The sequence below is a fragment of the Erythrolamprus reginae genome, chromosome 9 (genome assembly GCF_031021105.1).
Source record: "Erythrolamprus reginae isolate rEryReg1 chromosome 9, rEryReg1.hap1, whole genome shotgun sequence".
NCBI classification, from domain to species: domain Eukaryota; kingdom Metazoa; phylum Chordata; class Lepidosauria; order Squamata; family Dipsadidae; genus Erythrolamprus; species Erythrolamprus reginae.
In genome coordinates, this window is record NC_091958.1 from 45,302,532 (window position 1) to 45,328,716 (window position 26,185).

At 42.3% G+C, this 26,185-nt stretch overlaps 1 protein-coding gene across 3 annotated transcripts in view; it reads left to right on the top strand.

Moving 5' to 3' along the window:
* LOC139172186 (ankyrin repeat and fibronectin type-III domain-containing protein 1-like) overlaps nucleotides 1-26,185 on the top strand; it is a 445,282-nt gene that overhangs the window by 392,765 nt on the left and 26,332 nt on the right. For all 3 annotated transcript variants that reach the window (XM_070761028.1, XM_070761027.1, XM_070761029.1), the window contains 6 exons: nucleotides 2,822-3,023; nucleotides 3,647-3,854; nucleotides 8,330-8,524; nucleotides 13,010-13,123; nucleotides 14,004-14,101; nucleotides 21,001-21,091. In XM_070761028.1, the coding sequence (XP_070617129.1) occupies nucleotides 2,822-3,023; nucleotides 3,647-3,854; nucleotides 8,330-8,524; nucleotides 13,010-13,123; nucleotides 14,004-14,101; nucleotides 21,001-21,091 (908 nt within the window). The remainder of the gene's footprint in view (nucleotides 1-2,821; nucleotides 3,024-3,646; nucleotides 3,855-8,329; nucleotides 8,525-13,009; nucleotides 13,124-14,003; nucleotides 14,102-21,000; nucleotides 21,092-26,185) is intronic.

Genomic DNA, 26,185 nt, shown 5'->3' on the forward strand with positions numbered 1-26,185 from the left:
CTCCTCTCTCTCCTTTCCTCTCTCCTTTCCTCTCCTCTCTCTCCTCTCCCCTCTCTCCTCTCTCTCCTCTCTTGTCCTCCTCTCCTCTCTCTACTCTCCTCTTCTCTCCCTCCTCTCCTCTCCTCTCCCCTCCCCTTCTCTTCCCTTCCATTTCATTCCTTCATTCATTCTGGACTCAATAGTGTATCACCAATATTATTTGACTGTCTTTCCTTCAACAATTTGGCAAGACACTTTTGTAGGGACAATGCAAACTCCAGTTCCCTGTTGAGGCCTTAAGTCAAGGGCGGCTTGTAGCGAAACTCACCTGTTCTTCCCCATTCTTCCTTCCCGAACTGCTTCCCAAGCTGCAAACTCCGCCAGCCTCTTATCTGATGTCTGCAAACGTTCCCTTGCAGCTCTTCCTTTGGGGCTTTGTCAAACCCCCACGCCGAGGAGTTATTTCCATCCATTTTCACTTGATACTCACGCAGATAACCTCACCGCTAATTACATCCATTGTCTGTCTGGGCTGCGTTCGCACAGCCAAAGGACCCGAGACCACACCAAGATGCATCGCTCTCTCCGATTAACTTTGGTGCCAGATCAAATCATCCACAGCCTTCCGGATGGTGGTTAAGTCTGGAGCCATCCACTTTTCGTAATCTTAAAGCTACGACGTGGCTGAAAACCCAGGTTTTGCCCCAGTTCCACCCCTTGGCCCAGGTACAAAAAAATTAATTCCTTCCTGAAACAACAGGTACATTTTTTATTATTATTTTTAAGGGAGACAGGTTAATCTTCCCCCTTCCATTCCCATCGAGAAAAATGCCTAGGAGGAGATTAAAGAGACTACTGTATTCAAAGCTCATTTAAAAAAAAAAAAAAAAACAACCACCACCACCACTAAGCAAAATCATGTAATTTATTGCATGTCGCCTGAGATAAAATCACTGCAATCATGAACAATTGCGGTCGGGGTTCCCTTAATACCTTCTGCAGGGCTGTTTCTAAACAGCAGGACTGTGGGTTTTATTTTTTTCCTGAGAGAGATGCTTCTTTAGCATTATGCAAAAGGGAGAGACTTTTACGCAGGCCTTCCCAGAAAAATATTAGGCAGTAGGGTTTTAGTTTTATTTTTTATTCATGTTTAAACCCTGATACAGTAGTCAGGTTATATAAATCTTGTCTTCTGTCCATACGGTTTGGGTGTCTGTTTGGTTTTATTACATTTGAGCCAATTGTAGTGTATCTATATCTATATCTATATCTATTATATCTATCTACCTACCTACCTACCTACCTACCTATCTATCATCTATCTATCTATCTACCTATCTACATATCTACCTATCATCTATCTATCTATCTATCTATCTATCTATCTATCTATCTATCTATTTATCTATCATCTATCTATCTATCATCTATCTATCTATCTATCTATCTATCATCTATCTATCTATCTATCAATCATCTATCTATCTATCTATCTATCATCTATCTATCTATCATCTATCTATCTATCTATCTATCTATCTACCTATCATCTATCTATCTATCTATCTATCTATCTATCTATCATCTATCTATCTATCTATCTATCTATCATCTATCTATCTATCTATCTATCTATCATCTATCATCTATCTATCTACCTATCTACCTATCTACCTATCTACCTATCTACCTATCTACCTATCATCTATCTATCTATCTATCTATCTATCTATCTATCTATCTATCTCTACTTCTCTCTTTCCTTAAATTCCATCTTTACTCTGCCTGGACAGTTCCCTATAGTTTTCAGGACAAGATTTATTCATTTATTCATTTATGAAACAAATTTACATTGCCACCCAACTTACACATCTCTGAGGTGCTTGCAACATTAACGTTTTGCAGGATAAGAACCCAAGTAAAGAGTTGAAGAAGGAAGGAAGGAAGGAAGGAAGAGAGGGGGTGGAGGGAAGGGGGGAAAGGGGGAAGGGAGGGAGGAAGATTTAGCAAAGGCAATAGCCTTAAGTCCTACTTCTTATATGAAGCTTTACCAAATTTGTCTTTTTATCTATTCTAATCTCTTATTTTTATTTATTTATTCAATTTTTATGCCGCCCTTCTCCTTAGACTCAGAGCGGTTTACAACATGTTAGCAATAGCACTTTTTTAACAGAGCCAGGCTATTGCCCCCACAATCCGGGTCCTCATTTTACCCACCTCGGAAGGATGGAAGGCTGAGTCAACCTTGAGCCGGAGATGAGAATTGAACCGCTGACCTTCAGATCTATAGTCAGCTTCAGTGGCCTGCAGTACTGCACTCTACCTGCTGCGCCACCCCGGCTCATTATGGTTTACATACAGTCCCAAATTTTCATTGAGAATCTGTTTTAAGCACATGTTTTAACTAGTTAAGGGGCTTACAGAATGCAGTCTTGACTATAAATATGGAGGATAAGTTTTGCACAAAAAAAGCATTAAAAGTAAAATAAAAATAAAAGATATTTCACGAGATATATGTGTTTTAAAATAGTAGTTAGTGACAGGTAGGACATTGTGGCAGATGATTTTATGAACTACATTTAGATGGGTTCGAAGGCTATGTAGTTCTAGGTAGTCTACATTATTACATTGTTACTGTACTTCTACATGTTGGGGATAACAATTTTCACCTAACAGTAAAAATACCTTTGAGTTGACAAAGCGTTGATTCATCACTCCGCTAACAAACCTATTTTTTCCTAACAAACTTTAGTACCTTTCATCTGCAACTTGTGGTGTGTCATTATTTTCATTTATTTTAATTTAGCATTATCCCTTTGTTGTTGTTGCTGTCGTTCCTTAGGTCTTCCTCACCAAAAATGACCCAGCAATTAAGAGATCTGCAGTTGGCCCATGCTCGGAAGCAGCCGGGACCATCATCCCCAAATGCCGCCAAGAGGCTTTATCGGAATCTCTCTGGAAAATTCAGAGTTAACTACATGTCATTTGATGAAGGAAACTTAGCCGGAAGGACTGAAAAGGAGAAACAGCGAAAATCCTTCCTGGTAAATTGATTTTTACTAGCAGTATCTAGTTTAGTGAGTAGCTCGGTGGGTTTTTAGAAGGCTCGTGGTTTCTCCTTCGAAAATAAAAAGGGGACGAAGGAAACATGACCTTCCAGATTTGGGGAATGGCCAGCTAGGCTGGAGGGAGGAGTCAAACAAGGTCTTAGCTTTGAATCCTTGCATAGTGACAAGTGGCATAACATGGCCTTCAAGTGGGGGTTCCTCTTCGCTGGCACTACTGGTGCACTCCCAGTGACTGGTGTGGGTGCATGCGTTGGCGCAAAATTTGGCTTCTGTGTGCGAGCGAGATTTTGGCGCAACTTTTTTTTCCTACCGGAGCTATAGAATGGCCCGTACCGATACGAACTCAGTAATGAACATTGGCCGGCATGAAACTTGTGTGTAAAACGTAAAAGCACACACTTCTGAACCGGTTAGGGACGGTAAATAGATTTTACCACTGCTCTGGAAGGCCTGGCTTTGGAAGTGATTGATGTCACCTCCCTTCTCCCCATCCCTGTGAATGTAGATGTGTATGCTAAAAAAACCAAGGCAAAGTCTGTAGGATGTTCAGGCGATGCTCAGATCTAGCCGGATGGTGTGGACTTTGTTCCTCTCCACAGTTTCAAGGCAACGCTGCTCTCTTTGAGGCTGTTGAGTTGCAAGACCTGGATAAGGTGCAAGAGCTGCTCAAGCAGTACAGCCTGGAGGAACTGGATCTGAACACGCCCAACAGTGAAGGTCTCCTGCCACTAGATATTGCCATCATGACCAACAACTCACCCATTGCCAAGACCCTCTTGCTGGCTGGAGCCAAGGAAAGTCCTCACTGTAAGTCCGAAACTTTTCTGATGATGATGATGATGATATTATTATTATTATTATTATTATTATTATTATTATTATTATTATTATTATTATTATTACTATTACTATTACTATTATTATTATTATTATGTCAGTACAACACAGCAAACGAGATCACTATGATGGATTTCATATTTCATCACCAGTCGGGCGCTTCCCAAGCACCTAGGACTGCGCGATGTAGCGGCGAATTATGTTTGCCGATCCCAGTAAAGCAGCCTTTTGCAATTGACAGATGGAGATTTTTTCAATTCCAATGGTTTTCCAATGGTTTTCAAATGTCCACTGAGATCCTTTGGCACTGCGCCCAGCGTGCCAAGTACCCCTGGGACCACTTTCACTGGCTTATGCCAGAGTCATTGCAGCTCGATTTTTAGATCTTTGTATTTCACTAATTTCTCTAGCTGCTTCTCCTCAATTCTGCTGTCTCCTGGGATTGCGATGCCGATGATCCATACTTTCTTTTTCTCCCCGATCACAATGTCTGGTGTGTTATGCTTCAGAATTCGGTCAGTCTGAAGTCAGAAGTCCCACAGTAGTTTTGCTTGCTCATTTTCGACCACTTTTTTGGGCTTATGATCCCACCAGTTCTTTGCCACTGGTAAATGGTAGTTCCGGCCCAAGTTCCAGTGGATCATCTGTGCCATTATTATTATTATTATTATTATTATTATTATTATTATTATTATTATTATTATTTAGATTTGTATGCTGCCCCTCTCTGCAGACTCGGGGCGGCTTACCTTCTTCTGAGCTCTTTCTCATAGTAGCAGTAATCTAGAATATCTATAGCTCAGGGTTGAAATGAGGAGTTTTTGGTACTCTCTGAACTTTAGTTTAATTAGTTAGTTAGTTAGTCAAACATGTTTGAGATAACAGATATAGAATAAATATGAATATGAATACAGAATAAGGATATGACTAAATAGGGACAGTAGGACAGAGATGGTAGGCACATTGGTGCGTTTATGCACTCCCCTTACAGACCTCTTAGGAATGGGGTGAGGTCCACAGTAGACAATCTAAGATTAAAGTTTTTGGGGTTTGGGGAAAAAACCACAGAGTCAGGTAATGAATTCCAGGCATTTTCTGCAATCGAGTTTGAAGCAGTTCACCTTAAGTTTGTATCTATTGTTTGCCTGTGTATCATTGCGGTTGAAGCTGAAGTAGTCATCGACAGGTAGGATGTTGTAGCAGATAATTTTGTCTACTACGCTTAAGCGAGACCATAGGCGGTGTAATTCTAAGTTGTCTAGTCCCAGCATTTCAAGCCTGGTGGCCTAAATATTCTGTTGTGAGCACAGGAGTGGAGTACTCTTCTAGTGAAATAACTCTGGAAACCACTCAATTGTATTAATGTCTGATATACAGTAGGGGAGAGGTGTCCAGGCAAAGGTTTTATGGGCCCTAGTTTGCAGTACAATATCACCCGAGAATTTGGTTGTTTTCTTGAAGAAGTTTCATTACCCAAACATCATCTAGTACAGTAATGGCGAATCTATGGCACGGGTGCCATAAGCGCACACACTGTTGCACATGAATGAGTGCCCACACCCATAATGCAATGCCTGGGAGGGTGAAAACAGCTTCTCCCACCCCCCGGAGGCCTTCTGGAGGCTGGAAATGGCCTGTTTCCCAACTTCAACTTCCAGTGGGCCCAGTAGGCTTGTGTTTCGCTCTCCCCAGGCTCCAAAGGCCTTCCTGCAGCTGGGGGAGGTAAAAATGCCCTCTCCCACCCCCCCGGAAGGCTCTCTGGAAGCCAAAACGCCCTCCCAGAGCCTCTGCTGGAGCCAAAAATCAGCTGGCTGGCACATACATGCACATTGGAGCTGAGCTAGGGCAACGGCTTGTGTCATAGCAGATATGTCTGGAACCCATACCACATCTCGGACATCAACACCCTTGAAAACGTCCAAAGATACTTCACCAGAAGAGCCCCTCACTCCTCCACTCGAAACAGAATACCCTACGAAAATAGACTAACTATCCTGGGTCTAGAAAGCTTAGAACTACGGCGCCTAAAACACGATTTAAGTATTGCCCACAAGATCATATGCTGCAACGTCCTACTGGTCAATGACTACTTCAGCTTCAACCGCAACAACACAAGAGCACGCAACAGATTCAAACTTAATATTAACCGCTCCAAACTTGACTGTAAAAAATATGACTTTAACAATCGAGTTGTCGAAGCGTGGAACTCATTACCTGACTCAGTAGTGTCAACCCCCAACCCCCAACATTTCTCCCTTAGACTCTCCATGATTGACCTCTCCAGGTTCCTAAGAGGTCAGTAAGGGGCGTACATAAGTGCACTAGTGTGCCTTCCATCCCCTGTCCAATTGTCTCTCCTTTATCTCATATATCTTTTCTTCCTTTCATATATCTTCTCCTCTATTTTTACATATTATCTTTATATATATTACTTCATGTCTATTCTCTTCCATATGTATTGTGTATTGGACAAATGAATAAATGACAAAATGAATGGCTCCACGTAGCACCTGTGCCATAGGTTCACCATCAGTGGGGTAGAGGGTGTCCTGCTTGAGCAGGAAGTTGACTCAGAGACTGGCATCTTTCCTTCTAACGCTGCTCCTGTATCCTACTGCATTCTGGCTGTTTGTTCCTTCAGATTTCTGCCTTGGAAAAGGCAGGGCAAATGTTCAGCTCTGGTTAGTTGTGCGTGAGGAACGTAGGGTCTGACAATGAGGGTCAGGAGCAGAATGACCTTTCTCCCGTGAAAGCCTCCCTCTGAATGGGAGCAGAAAAACGGCGTGACTTTGAATAAGCGCTCTGTAGCCTTCCTTTCCTGGCAGTGTGGCATTGTGCCTCAAGTTCTTGTGCACACTCTCTATAAAGGGGGTTGTGCGGGGTGCAACCCTTGACATGCCTTCTTGTTGGGTGGCCCACGGAGAGAGTAGGCAGGGGCCTAGCTGTCAGCGTAGGTAATAATGGGAGCTCAGCAGAAAGACGCAGGGAACTTTGAAAGAGGTGTGACTTCCTCTTCTATTCTTGCCTGTCGGGCAAAGGGAAAGATTCCGTGGAATAAAAACATTTGTCTTCAAAAAACCTCAACGGGAATCTTCTCCTCTTGTTCGTGAAGGTTGAGCAAGGGGCAGGTACCTCACACAGACTGCTGGCAAAGGCTTCATTGTGGACCACGACTGCTCAAAAAAGAGGCAATAAAACCAAGGTCTGTCATTTGTATTCTGACAGCGAAGGGGCCGATATAGTGATGCACCAGCAGCTGTACAGATGGCACCTGCGTCGGACAGTGAGGAGGCTGGAAAGGACCTCAGTGCCAGAGGCATAAAATTCAGCCAGAGTCTTCAGAACCTCCAGAAGTTCCCATCAGTGACTTAGGAAGTTGGGGAGGAGCCTGTTCTCAATGCATGCGCAGAGCTGCCAAAAAGCAGGAATGGTTCCTCAGGAAGAGGTCTCCTCTTGGGCTCATTGGCCACTCCTCTAGCTTATTTAAGGGATGATGAGCCAATCTGCAGGAAACAACTTCATTCATATTCCTATCATATCCACAGAGGGCATTCCACATTCTTGTAGACATGGATACTAGTTAACCCACAGCTTAGGTAATAAGGATTGGGGAAAATTACTTGGATTTGTAAAATTGCTTAGAACAGGCCCTTCTCTAGGTCTAAAGCAGGGTTTCCCAACCTTGGTCTCTTTAATATTTTCAGGATTCTCTTCTTCTTCTTTTTAATATAATTTTTTATTGATTTTTAAAGAATTTTACAAAAAACAAAACAGAAAACATAAGTGTACTATCACCATACAGAAAAAAAACCCTTCACCAGGGAAGAATCAATTTTGTGTCCTTCATTTGCTTTGTCTCTGGGTTACATTGTTCATTCTTTATAGAGTGATTGAATTTTATTTCTTACATTTGCATCTCTTACTGATGTTGTTGATATATATTTTTTAACCATCTCCCACCGCCTCATTGTTGCTGCTAATTTCCCTTCATTATAATTATGTAGTCTAATTTCCATAATTTCATAGTGAATGTGATCCGTCATATATTTGCACCAATTTTTTATCGTCCATTTATTGTCATCTTTAAACCCAAGCACTATAGTTGCCTGGGCACTTTCTATCGCTGCAATTTTGATTTCAGGATTCTCCAACCATCTTAAAGTGGTCAATGTTGGGAAACCCTGGTTTAAAGCCTTAGAGCAGGAGTCCCCAAAATTGGCAGCTTTTAAGACTTATGGACTTCAACTCCCAGAATTCTCCAGCCAGCTCTGCTCTGCTGGCTGGAGAATTCAGGGAATTGAAGACCTCAAGTCTTAAAAGTTCCCATGTTTGAAGACCTCTGCCATAGAGAATCCTTTTCCAATATGCACAGAGGGTTGTTCCTTCTTTCCTCTTCCTTCCCTCCCCTCTTTAATATATTCATCCTCTTTTTTTCCCCTCCCAAGTTGTAAGCCTGGAGAGCCGGTCTTTGCATCTGGCCACCCTGGTTCGGGAAGCAGAACAGCGGGTGAACGATCTCAGCGCGCAGGTGGTCAACGAGGTGCCAAACACGGAAAGTTCTGAAAAGGAGAAACAGCTGAAGGCCTGGGAATGGCGATACCGGCTCTACAAGCGCATGAACGCTGGATTTGAGCATGCACGTGAGTCTCTGGGGAAGAAAAACAGGGCCCTCTATGCCGTCATTCAGAACGATCAGGAATTTTGATCTGTTGGAATATGGAAAGAAATATGGGAATCCTTCTATAAAGAGAGATGAGAGGTTAAGAAGTTTGATAAACACATAAGCCTACATTCATACATACATACATGCATGCATGCATACATACATACATACATACATACATACATACATACACTCCTAGATTCGCCCACGTTTCTGCAACACTCCGCGGCCTGCATTGGTTGCCGATCGGTTTCCGGTCACAATTCAAAGTGTTGGTAATGACCTTTAAAGCCCTACATGGCATTGGGCCAGAATACATCCGGAACCGCCTTCTACCGCACAAATCCCAGCTGCCGATAAGGTCCCACAGAGTTGGCCTTCTCCGGGTCCCGTCGAGCAAACAATGTCATTTGGTGGGCCCCAGGGGAAGAGCCTTCTCTGTGGCGGCCCCGGCCCTCTGGAATCAGCTCCCCCCCAGAGATTAGAACGGCCCCCACCATCCTTTTCTTTTGCAAACGTCTTAAGACCCACCTTTGTCGCCAGGCATGGGGGAGTTAACTTATTCTTTCCCTCTAGGCCACTACAAGTTATGCATGGTATGTTTGTGTGTATGTTTGGTTTTTTCTAATAATGGTTTTTAGTTGTTTTATTAAATTGGATTGTTACATGTTGTTTTACCATTGTTGTTAGCCGCCACGAGTCTGCGGAGAGGGGCGGCATACAAATCCAATAAAATAAAAAAATTAAATTAAATTAAATTAAATTAAATTAAATTAAATTAAATTAAATTAAATTAAATTAAATTAAATTAAATTAAATTAAATTAAATTAAATTAAATTAAATTAAATTAAATTAAATTAAATTAAATTAAATTAAATTAAATTAAATTAAATTAAATTAAATTAAATTAAATTAAATTAAATTAAATTAAATTAAATTAAATTAAATTAAATTAAATTAAATTAAATTAAATTAAATTAAATTAATATGGAGCCATGATGATGCAATAGAGTTATAGTGGCGCAGTAGTTAGAATGGAGCATTGCAGGCTCACTCTGCCACCTGCCATCAGTTCGATGCTCCCCGGCTCAAAGTTTACTCAGCCTTACACCTTTCCGAGGTCGTTAAAATGAAGACCCAGATTGTTGGGGGCAAAATGCTGACTCTGTAAACTGCTTTTCGAGGGCTGTAAAAGCACTGTGAAGCGGTATATAAGCCTAAGTGTAATTGCTATTGACATACACACATACCAGGAGCAGGTTCCTCTTACCTGCCTATCAGTGTGCTGCATTCGCATTGTGACGTTTCACACGTGCGTTTCCCAAGCCTGTTTTTGCTTCTGTGTATGCGCAGTGGGACAATTTTCCTTTTGCGCATGCTCAGAGAGTCAGAAAATCACCCAAAATTAAGGGGGTAAAGATAGTGGCGCGCATGGACTGGCAACAATAACATTGGAGCCCTCATCAGATGACCCCGGGGCACTGCAACTCTCATAAATATAAACTGGTTGCCAAGTGTGTCCAAATTTTGATCATGGTTGTAAGTGTGAAAAAAACATTCCCTTTTTTTCCAGCGCCATTGTAACTTCAAGCAGTCATTAAACAAATGTTTGCAAATTGAGGACTACCTGTGCTGCATGAGAATCCATCATGCTGACCATCTTTAAGAAGGATGTTCTCTCTTCTTCTTTTGGATGTCAGCCACCATAAATGTAGTGAGTGAGTCAGAATATTTATGTCTCCTGTTCTCGTAGCAAGTCACTATTTAGGAGACAGGGTTCCCCAGTCCTGTTCCAAAAACCCTTTTGTTGGGCAGAAGCTTGAAACCACACATTTCTCTCTAGTGTACTGCTGTGCGTGTAGGGAGATTAAGTTTCGTCGCGGCTATTGGGGGGCTTGTAATCAGCATGTCTTGTGGAACGCCTTAAGTTGAGTCATTTAAGCAGCAAGAGTTTGAGTTTGAAAGGAAAATACCGTGTTCCCTCGATTTTCGCAGGTTCGGACTTCGCGAAACGTGTATACCACGGTTTTTCAAAAATATTAATTAAAAAATACTTTGCGGTTTTCCCCCCTATACCACGGTTTTTCCGGCCCGATGACGGCATACGTCATCGCCAAACTTTCGTCCGCCTTTAATAAATATTTTTTTAATAAACTTTAATAAATAAACATCTTGAGTAATAATCTAAATGGTTGCTAAGGGAATGGGAAATGGTAATTTAGGGGTTTAAAGTGTTAAGGGAAGGCTTGTGACACTGTTCATAGCCAAAAATAGTGTATTTACTTCTGCATCTCTACTTTGCGGAAATTCGACTTTCGTGGGTGGCCTCGGAACGCATCCCCCGCGAAAATCGAGGGAACACTGGGGGAAAGATCAAAAGCAACATGAGAAAATATTATTTTACTGAAAGAGTAGTAGATCCTTGGAACAAACTTCCAGCCGACGTGGTAAATAAATGTTGACCTCTCTATCTCTTAAGAACATAAGACCCTAAGAAGAGCCATGCTGAACCAGGCCAAAGCCCATCGAATCCAGCATTCTGTGTCACACAGTGGCCCATGGGGATCTTGAACAGAAGAGAAGGCAAAACTCTCCCTTGACCCCCAAGAAAGGGTACCCAAGGGAAGAGCTACCAAAGAGAATAGCTTCTTAGCCATTGTGTTCCAAAGTGAGGTGGTTTGGTTTAAACCAACTCAAGCTATGTTTGGTTCAGTTTAATCAGCCAAAATTTTAATCTTGACAAAAATGGAATTCAATGGAATTCAAGATAGCGCCCCCAACAGCAGCTTTGGTGAAATGCTCTCCAATATCCATGGCTATCTCTAAGTGTTGTATCTAATGTTTTATGACGGATATATTTTTACAATGGCTATGATAACAATCGATCACTATTGCTGTAGGTACACTGAGAGCTTATGCACCGGAAACAAATTCCTTGTGTATCTAATACCACTTGGCAAAAAAAAGAATTCTTTTCCTAAAGACTAGATGTCAGTTTAAGTCTCTCCAATTTGACTGTTAACTTGCAGTTAGGGAGAATTAATATTAGAATGTTCAGAAATGAATAGATTAACACTGTCAATTAAGAACAAACTGAATATTATATCACATGGGAATTATTTTATCAATGGTTAGAGAATAACAATGGAAGTTGGAAATAAAAGAAGGAGTTTAAAGAAGAGTAGAGAGTACGTTAAAAATGAGATGTAAACCATATGATAATTGTTTGTATTATGATGATGAGGATTATTATGCTTAAAATTATTACTATATTTTATTTATCTATCTATCTATCTATTTATTTATTTATTTATTGGATTTGTATGCTGATTGGAAGACATGCTAAGAGGGGGAAAACATGAACATTTATTTATGTTCAAGTGTTTAATATACCATAATTTTAAGATTAGAGAATTAATATTAATGTGAATGATGTTATAAATTTTGATGATTATTGCACAGAGGTATTTATATCCAGAAGACATATTGTTTAATATAATATGGAATGTTCGTATTTAAAAATAAATAAAAACTTTTATTTTTAAAAAAGGAAGAATTAAGGCAATGGATGGAGGAAATACTGAAGATAAAATTAGATTTAAAACTCTTTTTGTTAGGAATAACTATTGATAAATACGACAAAAATACAATATACCTAATGTTACATATCTTGATCAGAACGAGGTTAATCTTCACCCAAAAATGTAAAAATAAAGATACCCCCACAGATGAAAAAATCCTATGTAAAATTCTATGTGCTGAAATGGATAGACTAACATTAGAGTTAAAAGATAAAACTGGAACAGACTATTTCGAAACCTGGCACAAATTATACCATTGATGGATAAAAAGGTAAGGTTAGACATATAATTAAATTTAGTTCTATGTTCTTAGTAGGATAATGGGAAAAGAAGCCATCAAATGTCAAAAGGTGAACTAGATAATTTGTCATGCAGTCATTTCTTATGTTTTATGGTCTTTGTGTTTCTATGTTTTGTTTTTTAACCAACTTTTTAACAAACCATTATAAGTTTAAAAACTTTTTAAATAAATTTATGAATTTATGAATTTATGAATTAATGAATACATACATACATACATACATACATACATACATACATACATACATTTTTAAAAATGCCAATTGCTGAGCGTCAATATTTTGATTGCACGACCATTGAGGATGCTATCATAAGTGCAAAAATTAGTTGTAAGTCAGTTTTTCCAGGGCCATTGTAACTTCTGATGGTCACCAAATGAAATGGCTGTAAGTCAAGGACCACTTGTCTCTCTATAAAGGTTATCTCTTCTCTCCAACGTTTCCTTTCCAAACTTTTTGTTTCATTTTCACTGTGAGCAACAAATCAGATTCTTTAAATTTGCCTTGGATTCATCTTTCCTTCCGTACATTTGGATCACTTTTCCTGATATCTGTGCTGTGATTCTTCCGCCCCACCACAGGAGTCCCAGATCCACCTGCAAAGGTTCACCTTTCCGTGGCCAGTAGCACCTCTGTCGAAGTGTCATTTCAGGAGCCTTTAAGCGTCAATTCAGCGATTGTCACCAAATACAAAGGTAAGCCCTTTGGGTATTTCACCAATAGCAGTGAACAAAATGTTCTGAGCAGGAAACGTGAAAACACCTGGTGATGAATCCCGTTTAATGCAGCACTAGAACTCACCATCTCCTGGTGATTGGCCCAAAGTCACCCAGTTTGCTTTTCACGCCGAAGGCATGCTAGAACTTACTGTCTCCTAATGCAGTGATTTTCAACCTTTTTTGAGCCGCGGCACATTTTTTACATTTACGAAACCCTGGGGCACATTGAGCGGGGGGGGGGGGGGGTAAGAAAAGTTTGGACAAAAAAAATATCTCTCTCTCTCTTCCTCCCCTTCACTCTATTTCTTTCTCCCTCCCTCTTTCTCTCCCTTCCTCTTTCTTTCTCTCTCTCCATCCCTCTTTCTTTCTCTTCCTTCCTCTCTTTTTTGCTCTCTTTCTCTCTCCCTCCCTATGTCCCTCTATGTCTTTCTCTCTCTCTCCTTCCCTCCCTCTCTTTCTCTCTCTCTCTCTCTTTCTCTCTCTCTCTTGCTCTCTCTTTCTCTCCTTTCTCTTGTTCTCTTTCTCTCTCTCTCTTGCTTTCTTTCTCTCTTGTTCTCTTTCTCTCTCTTGCTTTCTTTCTCTCTTGCTTTATCTCTCTCTTGATTTCTTTCTGTCTTGCTTTCTCTTTCTTTCTTTCTCTGTGAGCTTCGCGGCACACCTGACCATGTCTCGCGGCACACTGGTTGAAAAACACTGTCCTAGTGATTGGCCCAAAGTCACCCAGCAAGCTTTCATGTCTAACGCAGGACTAGAACTCACTGTCTCCTGGTTTCTAGCCCGGTGCTGTAACCTCTAGACCGAACTGGTTCTCTAATTACTGACCAAGTAGGGCTTGTTTCTCTTTTTGTCGTTGCAGTGGAGTGGAGTTGCTCGCCCACTTTTTCCCCACCGCTGGGCGAAATGGTGATTGACAAGCTGAAAAAACTCCAGGTCACCATCCACGGCCTTGTCTCGGTAAGTGTGTATATGTCCCTGGCGGGGTGTGGAAGCATGTGAGGCTACTTCAAGGCTTGGATTCCAGCCGTCCCCAACGTTTTCTCACTCACAAAGATGTGAGACCTTTCCGCCGTGACTTCCTGCCCACCCCATAGCAGGCAGCCTTCTCTGCCCACCCCACAGCAGGCTACTTTTGAAGAGCGCTCGGAAACTACAAATCGTGCGTAATGCAGCCGCAGGAGCAGTCATGGGCCTCCCTAGAAGTGCCCATGTTTCTCCAACACTCCGCGGGCTACATCGGCTGCCAATTGGTTTTCGGATGCAATTCAAAGTGTTGGTAATGACCTATAAAGCCCTACATGGCATCAGATTACTTGCGGGACCGCCTTCTGCCGCATGAGTCCCAGCCACTGGTTATGTCCCACAGAGTCGGCCTTCTCCAGGTCCCATCAATTAGACAATGTCGCATGGCAGGACCTAGAGGAAGAGCCTTCTCTGTGGGGGCTCCGGCCCTCTGGAATTAGCTCTCCCCAGAGATTCGCACTGCCCCCACCATCCTCGCCTTTCGCAAGAGTCTTAAGACTCACTTATGCCGCCAGGCTTGGGGTGATTATTATTATTATTATTATTATTATTATTATTATTATTATTATTTATTAGATTTGTATGCCGCCGCTCTCCGTGGACTTGGGGTGGCTCACAACAGTGATAAAAACAATACATAATGACAAATTCAATAATTAGAATCTAAAATAGCAATTATACATATAAAAAATCTTAAAGAGAAAACCCCAGTAAATAAAAGCAATACATACAGTCATATTGTGCACAGAAACTACATAGGCAAGGGGAAAGTGTCTCAGTTCCCCCAAGCTTGACGACAGAGATGGGTTTTGAGGAGTTTACGAAAGGCAAGGAGGGTGGGGGCAGTCCTAATCTCCGGGGGGAGCTGATTCCAGAGGGTCGGAGCCGCCACAGAGAAGGCTCTTCCCCTGGGTCCCGCCAGACGGCATTGTTTAGTCGACGGGACCCGGAGAAGACCAACTCTGTGGGACCTACAGATTAGACCTTCAGCCCCCAAGCCGACAAATGTTTGTATGGCTGCTGTTTGAATGGGTATGACTGTTTTTTAACACAGCTAGGGATTTTAGACTGTTTGCTTAGTTTTTAATTTAATTGGATTTACCTATTGTAATTGCTGTTTTATATGTTGTAAGCCACCCCCAGTCCTCGGAGAGGGGCAGCATATAAATCCAATAAGTAAATAAATACATTTCCCAAACGTTTTCAGCCAGATGTGGGTGACAAACAAAAAAACGCACCCATTTGAACGATGGGTATATTTTCACACACCCCTGCCTTGGGAGTTGTAGTTACTGGCACCAAGGGTGCCCATTTTAAGATCTGCGACAAAATTGCGGTGGCTTCAGGACCTGATCTATGTAATTTGCAAGGCTGCAAGGAGTGGAATTATCCTCTTTGTTGCATTCCATACTTAATTCGAGACTTTAAATCACAGGTTGCGCTATCTTGCCATAACAGATAAGTGCACTGAGGCTGCAGCTTATAACAGAGGTGTAAAAGATCCTCAGTGTTTTCCTCGCTGCAGTAAATCTGCAGATCTCCCCAAACTCCTTTCTTTTGGAGGGAAAATGTCCTGCTTACAAGCAGTTATTGACTTACAAGGGTTCGTTTAGCAACTGAAGCTACAACAGCATTTATAACGCTTTTTAAAAAGTGAATTATGACCATAGTTCCCTCTAAGCTGAGCAGTGAGCAATCGCTCACTTAAAAATCATCATCAACTCAGAGTTTTCCAAACCTGCCCAGAAGCCGAGAGGGAAAGAGTGAGAGGGAAGGAGAGAGAGAGGAAGAGAGGAAGAGAGAGAAACAGAGAGGAAGGAAAAGAGAAAGAAAAAGAATGGGAGTAAGGAAGAGAGAAAGAAAATCAAAATCTAGTTTGAAACTAGCTCAACTATTTAAGTGGCATTTTGATATTGATAGAGTTGCCCTATTATGAGCTCACTGTTATAGACACACAGTACAGTATTTTATTTTGAAATTCTCTGAGGCAAAACAGGGTGGGGTTTTTGTTTGTTTGTTTGTTTATTTATTTATTTAATTAATATTTCTGTGCCGCCCAGTCCCAAAGGGACTGCCGCTCAGACACTATACTTTTCCGCCCACCCCCCAAAAAATTAGAGGGAACACTGATTATGACACTATTGTTGCAGCATTCCCATCAGAGGTGGGTTCCTCCTGGTTCTATAACACTGTTAGTAACTTGGTGGCCTGGGTTGTTGAAACCGGTAGCGACCTAGCCCTGCCACGCCCCTGAGTCGGTTCACTTGGCGGTGCACTAGACACCGCCATTTTAGTTTTTAGCACTGTGCATGTATGCGCCCCCACGTCTCTGGGCGAACCGGCAGTGGAAGCATCCGGAAACCACCCCTCATCCCCATGATCAAAATTCAAACACTGGGAAACTGACTCATATTTATGATGATTGAAGTGTCCCCCCTTGTGACCATTTGACAAGCAAAGTCCATGGGTAAACCAGATTCACTTCACAACTGAATAACAGCGGTGATTTGCGTAACACCTGAAGCAAGAAATGTCATAAAATGGGGCAAAACTAATTTATTTATTTATTTAGAAAAGTTGTATTGCTACCTGCTCGTGCGTGGTGACTCAGGATGGAGTCTCTTATCCCATGTCTCGCTTAGTAACAAAAAAGGCTCTATCGTGGTCATAAGTCAAGGACTACTAGCATTTTATCAGCCTTCCAAAAGCCTCCATGCTTTCTAGCAACCCTGGGTTCAGTTTGGGTGAGCTAGAGGTATAACAAGCAGGAAGAGGGAGATTGTGATCCCGCTGGTGAGACCACATTTGGAATACTGTGCTCAGTTCTAGAGACCTTGTCTACAAAAAGATATGGATAAAATTGAACGGGTCCAAAGACGGGCGACAAAAATGGTGGAAGGTCTTAAGCATGAAACCTATCAGGAAAGACTTCATGAACTCAATCTGTATAGTCTGGAAGACAGAAGGGAAAGGGGGGGGACATGATCGAAACATTTAAATATGTTAAAGGGTTAAATAAGGTTCAGGAGGGAAGTGTTTTTAATAGGAAAGTGAATCCAAGAACAAGGGGACACAATCTGAAGTTAGTTAGGGGGAAGATCAGAAGCAACATGAGAAAATATTATTTTACTGAAAGAGTAGTAGATGCTTGGAACAAACTTCCAGCAGACGTGGTTGGTAAATCCACAGTAACTGAATTTAAAGATGCCTGGGATAAACATATATCCATCCTAAGATGAAATACAGGAAATAGTATCAGGGCAGATTAGATTGATCATGTCTTTTTCTGCCGTCTTCTATGTTTCTATGTTTCTAACAAGGGCAACGATTCTACTTAACAGCTGTGGTCAGAAAAGTTGTAAAATGGAGCAAAACCCACTTAGCAAAATGTCTCATTCGGCGGCATAAATTTGGGGCTCAGCAGTGGTCATATGTCATGGACAACCTGCTTATAAAACAGCCTTCGGACTTGTAAAACAGGATAAAACAGTTTCCTGTTTGCTTGTTGGGAATGCTATTGCCATGCGCTTTTTAACATTTTTTGCCATACACTAAATAAATAAGTAAAATAGAAAACGGTCCTTTGTCTCTCCCCTCCGTATACATTTGCTACCGTCCAGCCTTGTCCACCAGCTCCATGGCTAATTGGAAACCAGAATCTCTGACTCCAGTCTTGTTTTGGGGGCAATGAAATCATAGACTAGCTCAGCCCTCCTCCCTTCCCCCCCCCCCCCATTTTTATCTCTCTGGGAACAGTGGGACTCGCACAGTTGTCCCCTCTCATTGTTGTGGTGGATGGCTTCCGAGAGGGAAAAAAACAGGAGCCAGCCAGACTGTTGAGCGCACAGCATGGAAGGAAAGGACAGAGAAAGCCAAGAGGTGCAGGCCTGATTTTAAGAGCACACAACAACCAAACCATCCACAGAAGCTTAAATTTGGCACATTCTCTCCACTGCAAAAGCGTTGGGCTCCATGGAACGAAACCATTGATCCGCTGGCTTCTTTCAGCCTGCGGCAATTCGATTCCCAAAACAAAGTTTATTTGAATTTACACCCTGTGTGGCAAGGAGCAGGCCATTTGGATAGATGGATTTGACATCCAAACCAGAGTGATAGCTCTGCCAGTGGGGAAACAGAGACTCTGGGAATGAAAATTGGGAATGGTTACTGGTCCTGCTTTTGATAGCCGTCGGAGGCTTCCTGTGATGACTTGGGACAAGGCACAAAAGTCACACAGCCAACCAAGAGTTCAAACTCATAGAAACATAGAAGACTCACAACAGAAAAAGACCTCATGGTCCATCTAGTCTGCCCTGATACTATTTTCTGTATTTTATCTTAGGATGGATATATGTTTATCCCAGGCATGTTTAAATTCAGTTACTGTGGATTTATCTACCACGTCTGCTGGAAGTTTGTTCCAAGGATCTACTACTCTTTCAGTAAAATAATATTTTCTCATGTTGCTTTTGATCTTTCCCCCAACTAACTTCAGATTGTGTCCCCTTGTTCTTGTGTTCACTTTCCTATTAAAAACACTTCCCTCCTGGACCTTATTTAACCCTTTAATATATTTAAATGTTTCGATCATGTCCCCCCTTTCCCTTCTGTCCTCCAGACTATACAGATTGAGTTCATGAAGTCTTTCCTGATATGTTTTATGCTTAAGACCTTCCACCATTCTTGTAGCCCGTCTTTGGACCCATTCAATTTTGTCAATATCTTTTTGTAGATGGAGTATCCCTTTTAATGCTCTAAATCCCCCCCCCCCCAAATGCTCCTACATTCTCGGCAAGTCCCAGAGCAAAGCACACACACATACAGAGACGGCAGCCACTGGCTGCACCCAGTCCAGCAAAACAAGGAAACAGGGAAATGAGCCCATGAACCAAGGAGAAAACTGTGAGTCCACAAACCAAGGAACAAATAATGAATCCACAAAGTATGAGACCCACAAAGTCAGGAACAAGATGCTGAGTCCATGAAGTCAGGAAGAAGCAAGTAGTCCTGCAAACTCCAGATGTCTGTACCAGCACACTAAACTCTATCCATTCAGCATTTGTTCCTGACAAATGCCCTTCCCTATAGCACCCCTTTAAATCTCAGTCCCCAGGTGTTCCTTGTGAAGAGGGGAGTAGCGGTCTCCTCTCGAGTCATCAGGTCTCCCTGCTTTGTTCCTGTATTTTCTCTACTCTCTGTGATTGAGGATCAGGAGGGGATGGTCCTTGCTCATCACCTGAGCTCTGTTGCGCCTCATGTCCACTGCTTGCCCTCTCTCGGTCATCCTGCCCCCCATTCCTCCCTTCTAAGAAGCCATTCTAATCCTGAGGGACCCTCGGTTGCCTAGGACTGCTCTATCCATAGTTCCCTCTAAGCTGAGCAGTGAGCTATAGCTCACTTAAAAATCATCATCAACTCAGAGTTTTCCAAACCTGCCCAGAAGCCAAGAGGGAAGGAGAGAGAGAGGAAGAGAGGAAGAGAAAGAAACAGAAAAAAGAGAGGAAGGAAAAGAGAAAGAAAAAGAATGGGAGTAAGGAAGAGAGAAAGAAAATCAAAATCTAGTTTGAAACTAGCTCAACTATTTAAGTGGCATTTTGATATTGATAGAGTTGCCCTATTATGAGCTCACTGTTATAGACACACAGTACAGTATTTTATTTTGAAATTCTCTGAGGCAAAACAGGGTGGGTTTTTTGTTTGTTTGTTTGTTTGTTTGTTTATTATTTCTGTGCCGCCCAGTCCCGAAGGGACTGCCGCTCAGACACTATACTTTTCCGCCAACCCCCCCCCAAAAAAAAAAATAGAGGGAACACTGGCTCTATCCATTCAGCATTTGTTCCTGACAAATGCCCTTCCCTATAGCACCCCTTTAAATCTCAGTCCCCAGGTGCTCCTTGTAAAGAGGGGAATAGCGGTCTCCTCTCGAGTCATCAGGTCTCCCTGCTTTGTTCCTGCCTTTTCTCCACTCTCCGTGATCGAGGATCAGGAGGGGATGGTCCTTGCTCATCACCGGAGCTCTGTTGCTCCTCATGTCCACTGCTTTCCCTCTCTCGGTCATCCTGCCCCCCGTTCCTCCCTGCTAACAAGCCATCCTAATCCTGAGGGGCTCTCGGTTGCCTAGGACTGCTCTATCCATTCAACATTTGTTCCTGACAAATGACCCTCACTATAGAGGGGCATCACATGACCTTGGGACACTGCAACAGTCATAAATTCAAACTAGTTGCATCTGAATCAGTGGTGAAATCTACTTCCCTTGTAGTTTTTCACCCTCTGTGCATGCACAGAAGGCTTTGAACATGTGCAGAGGGTGAAAAAGAAAAAGAAAATGGTGGTGTCTGGGCAGGTTGGTGGAGCCCCATGCTGCCACTGCTACTGGTATGCTTGAACTGGGTCAAACTGGTAGCGTTTCACCCCGGTCTGAATTTTGACCACGGGGAAGCTGCAAAGATCATAACTGTGAATAATGGTTATAAATCACATTTTCAGTACCAGTGTAAGTTTGAACAGTCACTAAATAAACTGCTGTAAGTCAAGGACTATCTTTACTATATAGAATAGAGTAGAGTAGAATAGAAATTAGAATGGAATGGAATAGAATAGAATTTTATTGGCCAAATGTGATTGGATACACAAGGAATTTGTCTTGGTGCACATGCTCTTAGTGTGCATAAAGAAAAGATAAATTCATCAATGGCCCGGGTACAAATAAGCAATCCAATCATATTAGGAACCAATCAATATAAATTGTAAGGATACAATATTGTGTTGTTGTTGAGCATTAAGCTATCCTCTGCGCTTAGGTATCTTTACTCTTTGCTGTTTCTTCACAGGGTACAGCTTACTATGTCCAGGTATCTGCCTATAACATGAAGGGCTGGGGACCCCCACAAACATCAATACCAACCCATGCTATCCCCTCAAGTAAGTATGAAGGACAAAAGTGTGGTCCCTAAAGGGCTTTTCTCAAGAGGCAGCTGGGACTTTCTGGTTTTTCCTTGAATACGTTTCACTTCTCATCCAAGAAGCTTCTTCATCTCTGACTGGATGGCGGGGGGATGGAAGGATATTATTTATTATTTATTTATTATTATTATTATTTATTAGATTTGTATGCCGCCCCTCTCCGCAGACTCGGGGCGGCTCACAACAGTGACAAAAATAATACATACTGACAAATCTAATAATTAAAATCTAAGATAACAATTATACATATATAATTATAACAATTATATATTTAAAAATCTAAAAGCAAGGAACTCCAATATAAAAAACATACATACGGTCATATCATGCACTAGGATTACATAGGCTTGACAACAGAGGTGGGTTTTAAGGAGTTTACGAAAGGCAAGGAGGGTGGGGGCAATTCTAATCTCCGGGGGGAGTTGGTTCCAGAGGGCCGGGGGCCGCCACAGAGAAGGCTCTTCCCCTGGGTCCCGCCAAACGACATTGTTTTGTTGACGGGACCCGGAGAAGGCCAACTCTGTGGGACCTAACCGGTCGCTGGGATTCGTGCGGCAGAAGGTGGTCTCGTAGATACTCCTTGCAGACAAAGCTGGTCATTTTCATCCGTTTAGAGGGTTGTTGAAGAACCACTTGGAGGTTTATCTGTGTTCTCAGAGTCACCCGAGTGGTGCAAAATGCTGTAGTCTGCAATTTCTCCTCTGGACATCCATCCCTACCCCCACACCATTCAAAGGGTCTCCATCCCAAATTGAACAGCTAAAAATCTGCAGAGATTCTCAGTCATCCAGGCCACGGTTCACTGAAAGACTCCTTGCAGACAGAACTGTCCATTTGCATCCTTTTAAAAAGTCATTGAGACCATTTGGAAGTTTATCTGTGTCCTCAAGAGAAACATCTTTTAAAAAACAACAAATAAGCCCAGTTGCCTCTTGAAAAAGCACCTTCGAGCCCCAAAATTTATGTTGCTCAGTGAAACTTTTATCAAGTGAATTTGCCCCATTTTATGACTTCTCTTGCCACAAGTGTGAATTGCTGTGTTAGTCAGGTTTGTTAAGTGAATCTGGGTTGCCTATCAGTTGCCCCGGAAGCGGAGTAAAGACGCTGAGACATTGTATGGATTAAATAAAGGGTCATTTTATTAAATTAACATAAATTTAAATAATGTAACTTTAAATATACAAATTTAAATATTTAAATTCAACTATAACTAAGGACCTGCAGAGGCCAAAACTAATGGGGCGGAAATTCCTGCCAGAATCTTCCTTGGCAACATTGGGCATAACTCCTTGTTGAACCAGGTGAAGGTAGCCACCCTCAGCTGGATCCAAGCCACGCCCCTTTTGTCATGTGGGAGGAGCTCACCCTCCAATCCCGAAGGGAAATTGCTTCCGGTGAGTCCCATGGGCATCCTCTCTCCAATCCCCGACGTTGTTCTAACCTCTAGTTCCTGGAGAGAGGCGGTCCATCATCCTTTTAAAAGCTGCCCAAAGGAGCATGCGCAGTCGCTTCTACTGCCCATTTCCGCCCCTAACCTGCCAACCCCAGTGACCAAAGGGAGGCCTTTTCTAAAATCTATGTGCGCCGCACCCCCTAACCATTCCATCCGTACCGTCAGTGTGGAATAGGCGAAAAAACGGCCGCCTCTAAAGGGTAGGCCGCAAAAAATTCCTATTCAGCCCCGAAGTGACTTCCTAGAGACACACTGTTAATAGTGGAGGGTGGGCGGGTGTTCGCTTCGGAGGCAGAACCCAGCAAGGGGGAGGTCCGGTTCAGATCGCCCTTAAATAGGGCGATCTAGGACCTCTCCCTGCATCCAGGAGGCAGTGCACTTCTTGGCGTGCTGCCAAAAGCCAAACTTCCGGTTTCACTGCAAACCAAAAGTTCGGGGCTCCATGGAGCCACCAGCAGCATCCCCCCGCTCCGGGGGCAATTTTGGCCGGCGGTTTAAGCCGCCGGTCGGGCATTTTTGCTCGTCAGAAGGTGATCACATGAACCCAGGACATGGCAACTGTCGAAAAACGGTCACAAGTCACTTTCTTCCCCCATGCTTTGAACAGTCACTAAATTAACTGTTGTAAGTTGAGGACTAGCTCTACACAACAGCTGTTCAGTATATTTGTATGGTGACATTGAGGTTTAAGCCATTTTCCCATCTGTGCTCTTCAAACCTGGGTCTACTATCTATCTCGACTGCTTCCGGGATCAAAGGACAATGGTTTTAAGAAAACTCCACCAAAACCATATTTTGAATTAAATGTGTCTGATGGATTGGGCCCTCCAGATTCGGCTCCCTTATTGTTGTGGGCAACCGTTGAACATAGTCAAGAGTAGCAAATGAATTATTGTTGGCTTTCACTTAAAAAAAACCCCTCCTCTAAATTAAAAAAAAACTCAAAGAATTTGACGGCTGCTCTATAAAAACTCAAGGCATCTCCTTGGGTGTTTTTAAAATACCTAAAAATAGCACTTGGCTTTGGCCAAAATTAATGGAGCTGAACTTTCCGTGGAAAACTATAGCATGGGAGGAGTGTGTAAACTAAATAATGTAAAGCTAGCGTAACTCACACATTTGCCCGTGCAGCTTAATAGCTTGGCCAACTCCTCACCAAGAAGCAGAAGGAAGAGGTCTTATAGGTGTTACTTGCCTAGGTGAATTTTACCTTCGGTCCAATGAAGAATGGCCTAAAGAATTTGTTCTGAAAACAGTGAAGCACATAGGAACGGATCAAAGACTAATTAAAAATTATATAACTGTTTACTTCATATTGATTTAGAGTTTGAACAAGTGAAAGAAACAATGATAAAAATGGTCAAGAAATAGATAAATGACAGCAGCTTTGGGAAAGAAATTACAAATTAACTATGGCAACAGCATACAAAGAGAATATGTATAACATGTTTTAGAAGTGGCCCCAGAAAGAATAGCTAAAATATTTAAAGATAAATCTTTGAAGTGTTGGAAATATAAGCAGACGCCAGGCTCTTTTGCGTGTGCAGAGGCCAAAGAATATTGGAGTCGGATTCAAACATGGATAGAAAAAATGTTGAAACAAAGTACAGTGATACCTTGTCTTACAAACTTAATTGGTTCCGGGATGAGGTTCTTAAGGTGAAAAGTTTGTAAGACGAAACAATGTTTCCCATAGGAATCAATGGAAAAGCGATTATTGCGTGCAAGCCCAAAATTCACCCCTTTTGCCATCCGAAGCGCCCGTTTTTGCACTGCTGGGATTCCCCTGAGGCTCCCCCCATAGGAAACCCCACCTCTGGACCTCTGTGTTTTTGCAATGCTGCAATTTCACTGAGGCTCCCCTCGCTGGGAAACCCCACCTCTGGACTTCCGTTGCCAGCGAAGTGCCCGTTTTTGTGCTGCTGGGATTCCCCTGCTAGGATTCCCTTGGAGCATTACAAAAACAGGGAAGTCCGGAGGTGGGGTTTCCCATGGAGGGGAGCCTCAGGGGAATCCCAGCAGCGCAAAAATGGGTGCTTCGCTGACAACGGAAGTCCGGAGGCGGGGCATCCCAGCAGCGGCAGTGGGTTTGTAAGGTGAAAATAGTTTGTAAGAAGAGGCAAAAAAATCTTAAAGTTTGTATGATGAGGCATTTGTAAGATGAGGTATCACTGTATAGAAATAGAACCAGTTGGATATTTTACCAGAAAAAAATTAAGAAAGAAGATACATATTTAATTGTTCATATAATTACAGCAGCTAGAATTGCATTAGCACACAAATGGAAATTCCTTCTGAAGGAGAAGTAATTAAGAAAAGCTTGAACTGTACTGAGATGACTAGACTGACAATGAAAATTAAAGACAAGGAAGACACAGAATACTGTATTATAATGTATGGGTGAAATTTTATAATTAGATAGAAAATGAATATATCCATATAGAAATTGAACTAGAATGATCCCAAAAGAAGGAAATGAAGAATAAATGGTGGTAGACTCAGGTGACAAAATTAGGAAGTCAGTGAAACTGACTTAAAAGAGATGACTCCCTTGATGATCCTTGCAAATTATTCCCATCAATGGTTACTAGTGTTGGGTAATTGTGTCTGTGCGGACCAAATCTGAATTGCAGTAACTATGAACTACTGTACTAGAGTGAAGCCCAGTACCCATAGAGGAGAATATTTGTAGCTCAGGGTTGAACTGTGGGGTCCTTGGCACTCCTTGAGCTTCGTGGTTTTCTCACAGATGTTTCATGACCCAACTAGGTAACATCATCAGTGCTAGATGAGTATCAGGTTTGCAGAGTGGAGGAAGTAGAGGAGGAAGAGGAAGTGGAGGAGAACTGTGGGGTCCTTGCTGCTCACTGAAACTTGATGGTTTTTTTGCAAACGTTCCATGACCCAAGTAGGTAGCATCATCAATGCTAGGATGTCAGATTTGCAAAAGGGAGGAAGGAGAGGAAGAAGAAGAGGTAGAGGAGAACTGTGGAGTCCTTGGTGCTCTCTGAGCTTGGTGGCTTTCTTGCAAACATTTCATGACCCAGCTAAGTAGCATCATCAGTGCTAGAAGGATGTTGGATTTTCAAAGGAGAGGAGGAGGAGAACATTTCATGACCCAACTAGGTAACATCATCAGTCCTAGAAAGATGTTGGATTTGCAAAGGGAAGGAAGGAAAGGAGGAGGAAATAGAGGAGGGCTTAGTGCTCCTCTACCAAGGTAGAGGGATCCCTGATGCTCTCTGAGCTTTTGTGTCTTTCTTGCAAATGTTTCATGACCCAACTAGGTGACATCATCAGTCCTAGAAGGATGTTGGATTTGCAAAGGGGAGGAAGGAGAGGAGGAGGAAGGAGAGGAGAGCTTAGCGCTCCTCTACCAAGGTAGAGGGATTCCTGATGCTCTCTCAGTTTGGTGTCTTTCTTGTAAACATCCAATAAATAAATAAACATTTCATGAACCAACTAGGTAGCATCAACAGTGCTAGAAGGATGTCAGATTTGCAAAGGGGAGGAAGGAGAGGAGGTGGAGGTGGAGAAGTGCTTAGTGCTCCTCTACCAAGGTAGAGTGTAGCATCCGGGAAGGCGTTTCAAAGATAAGC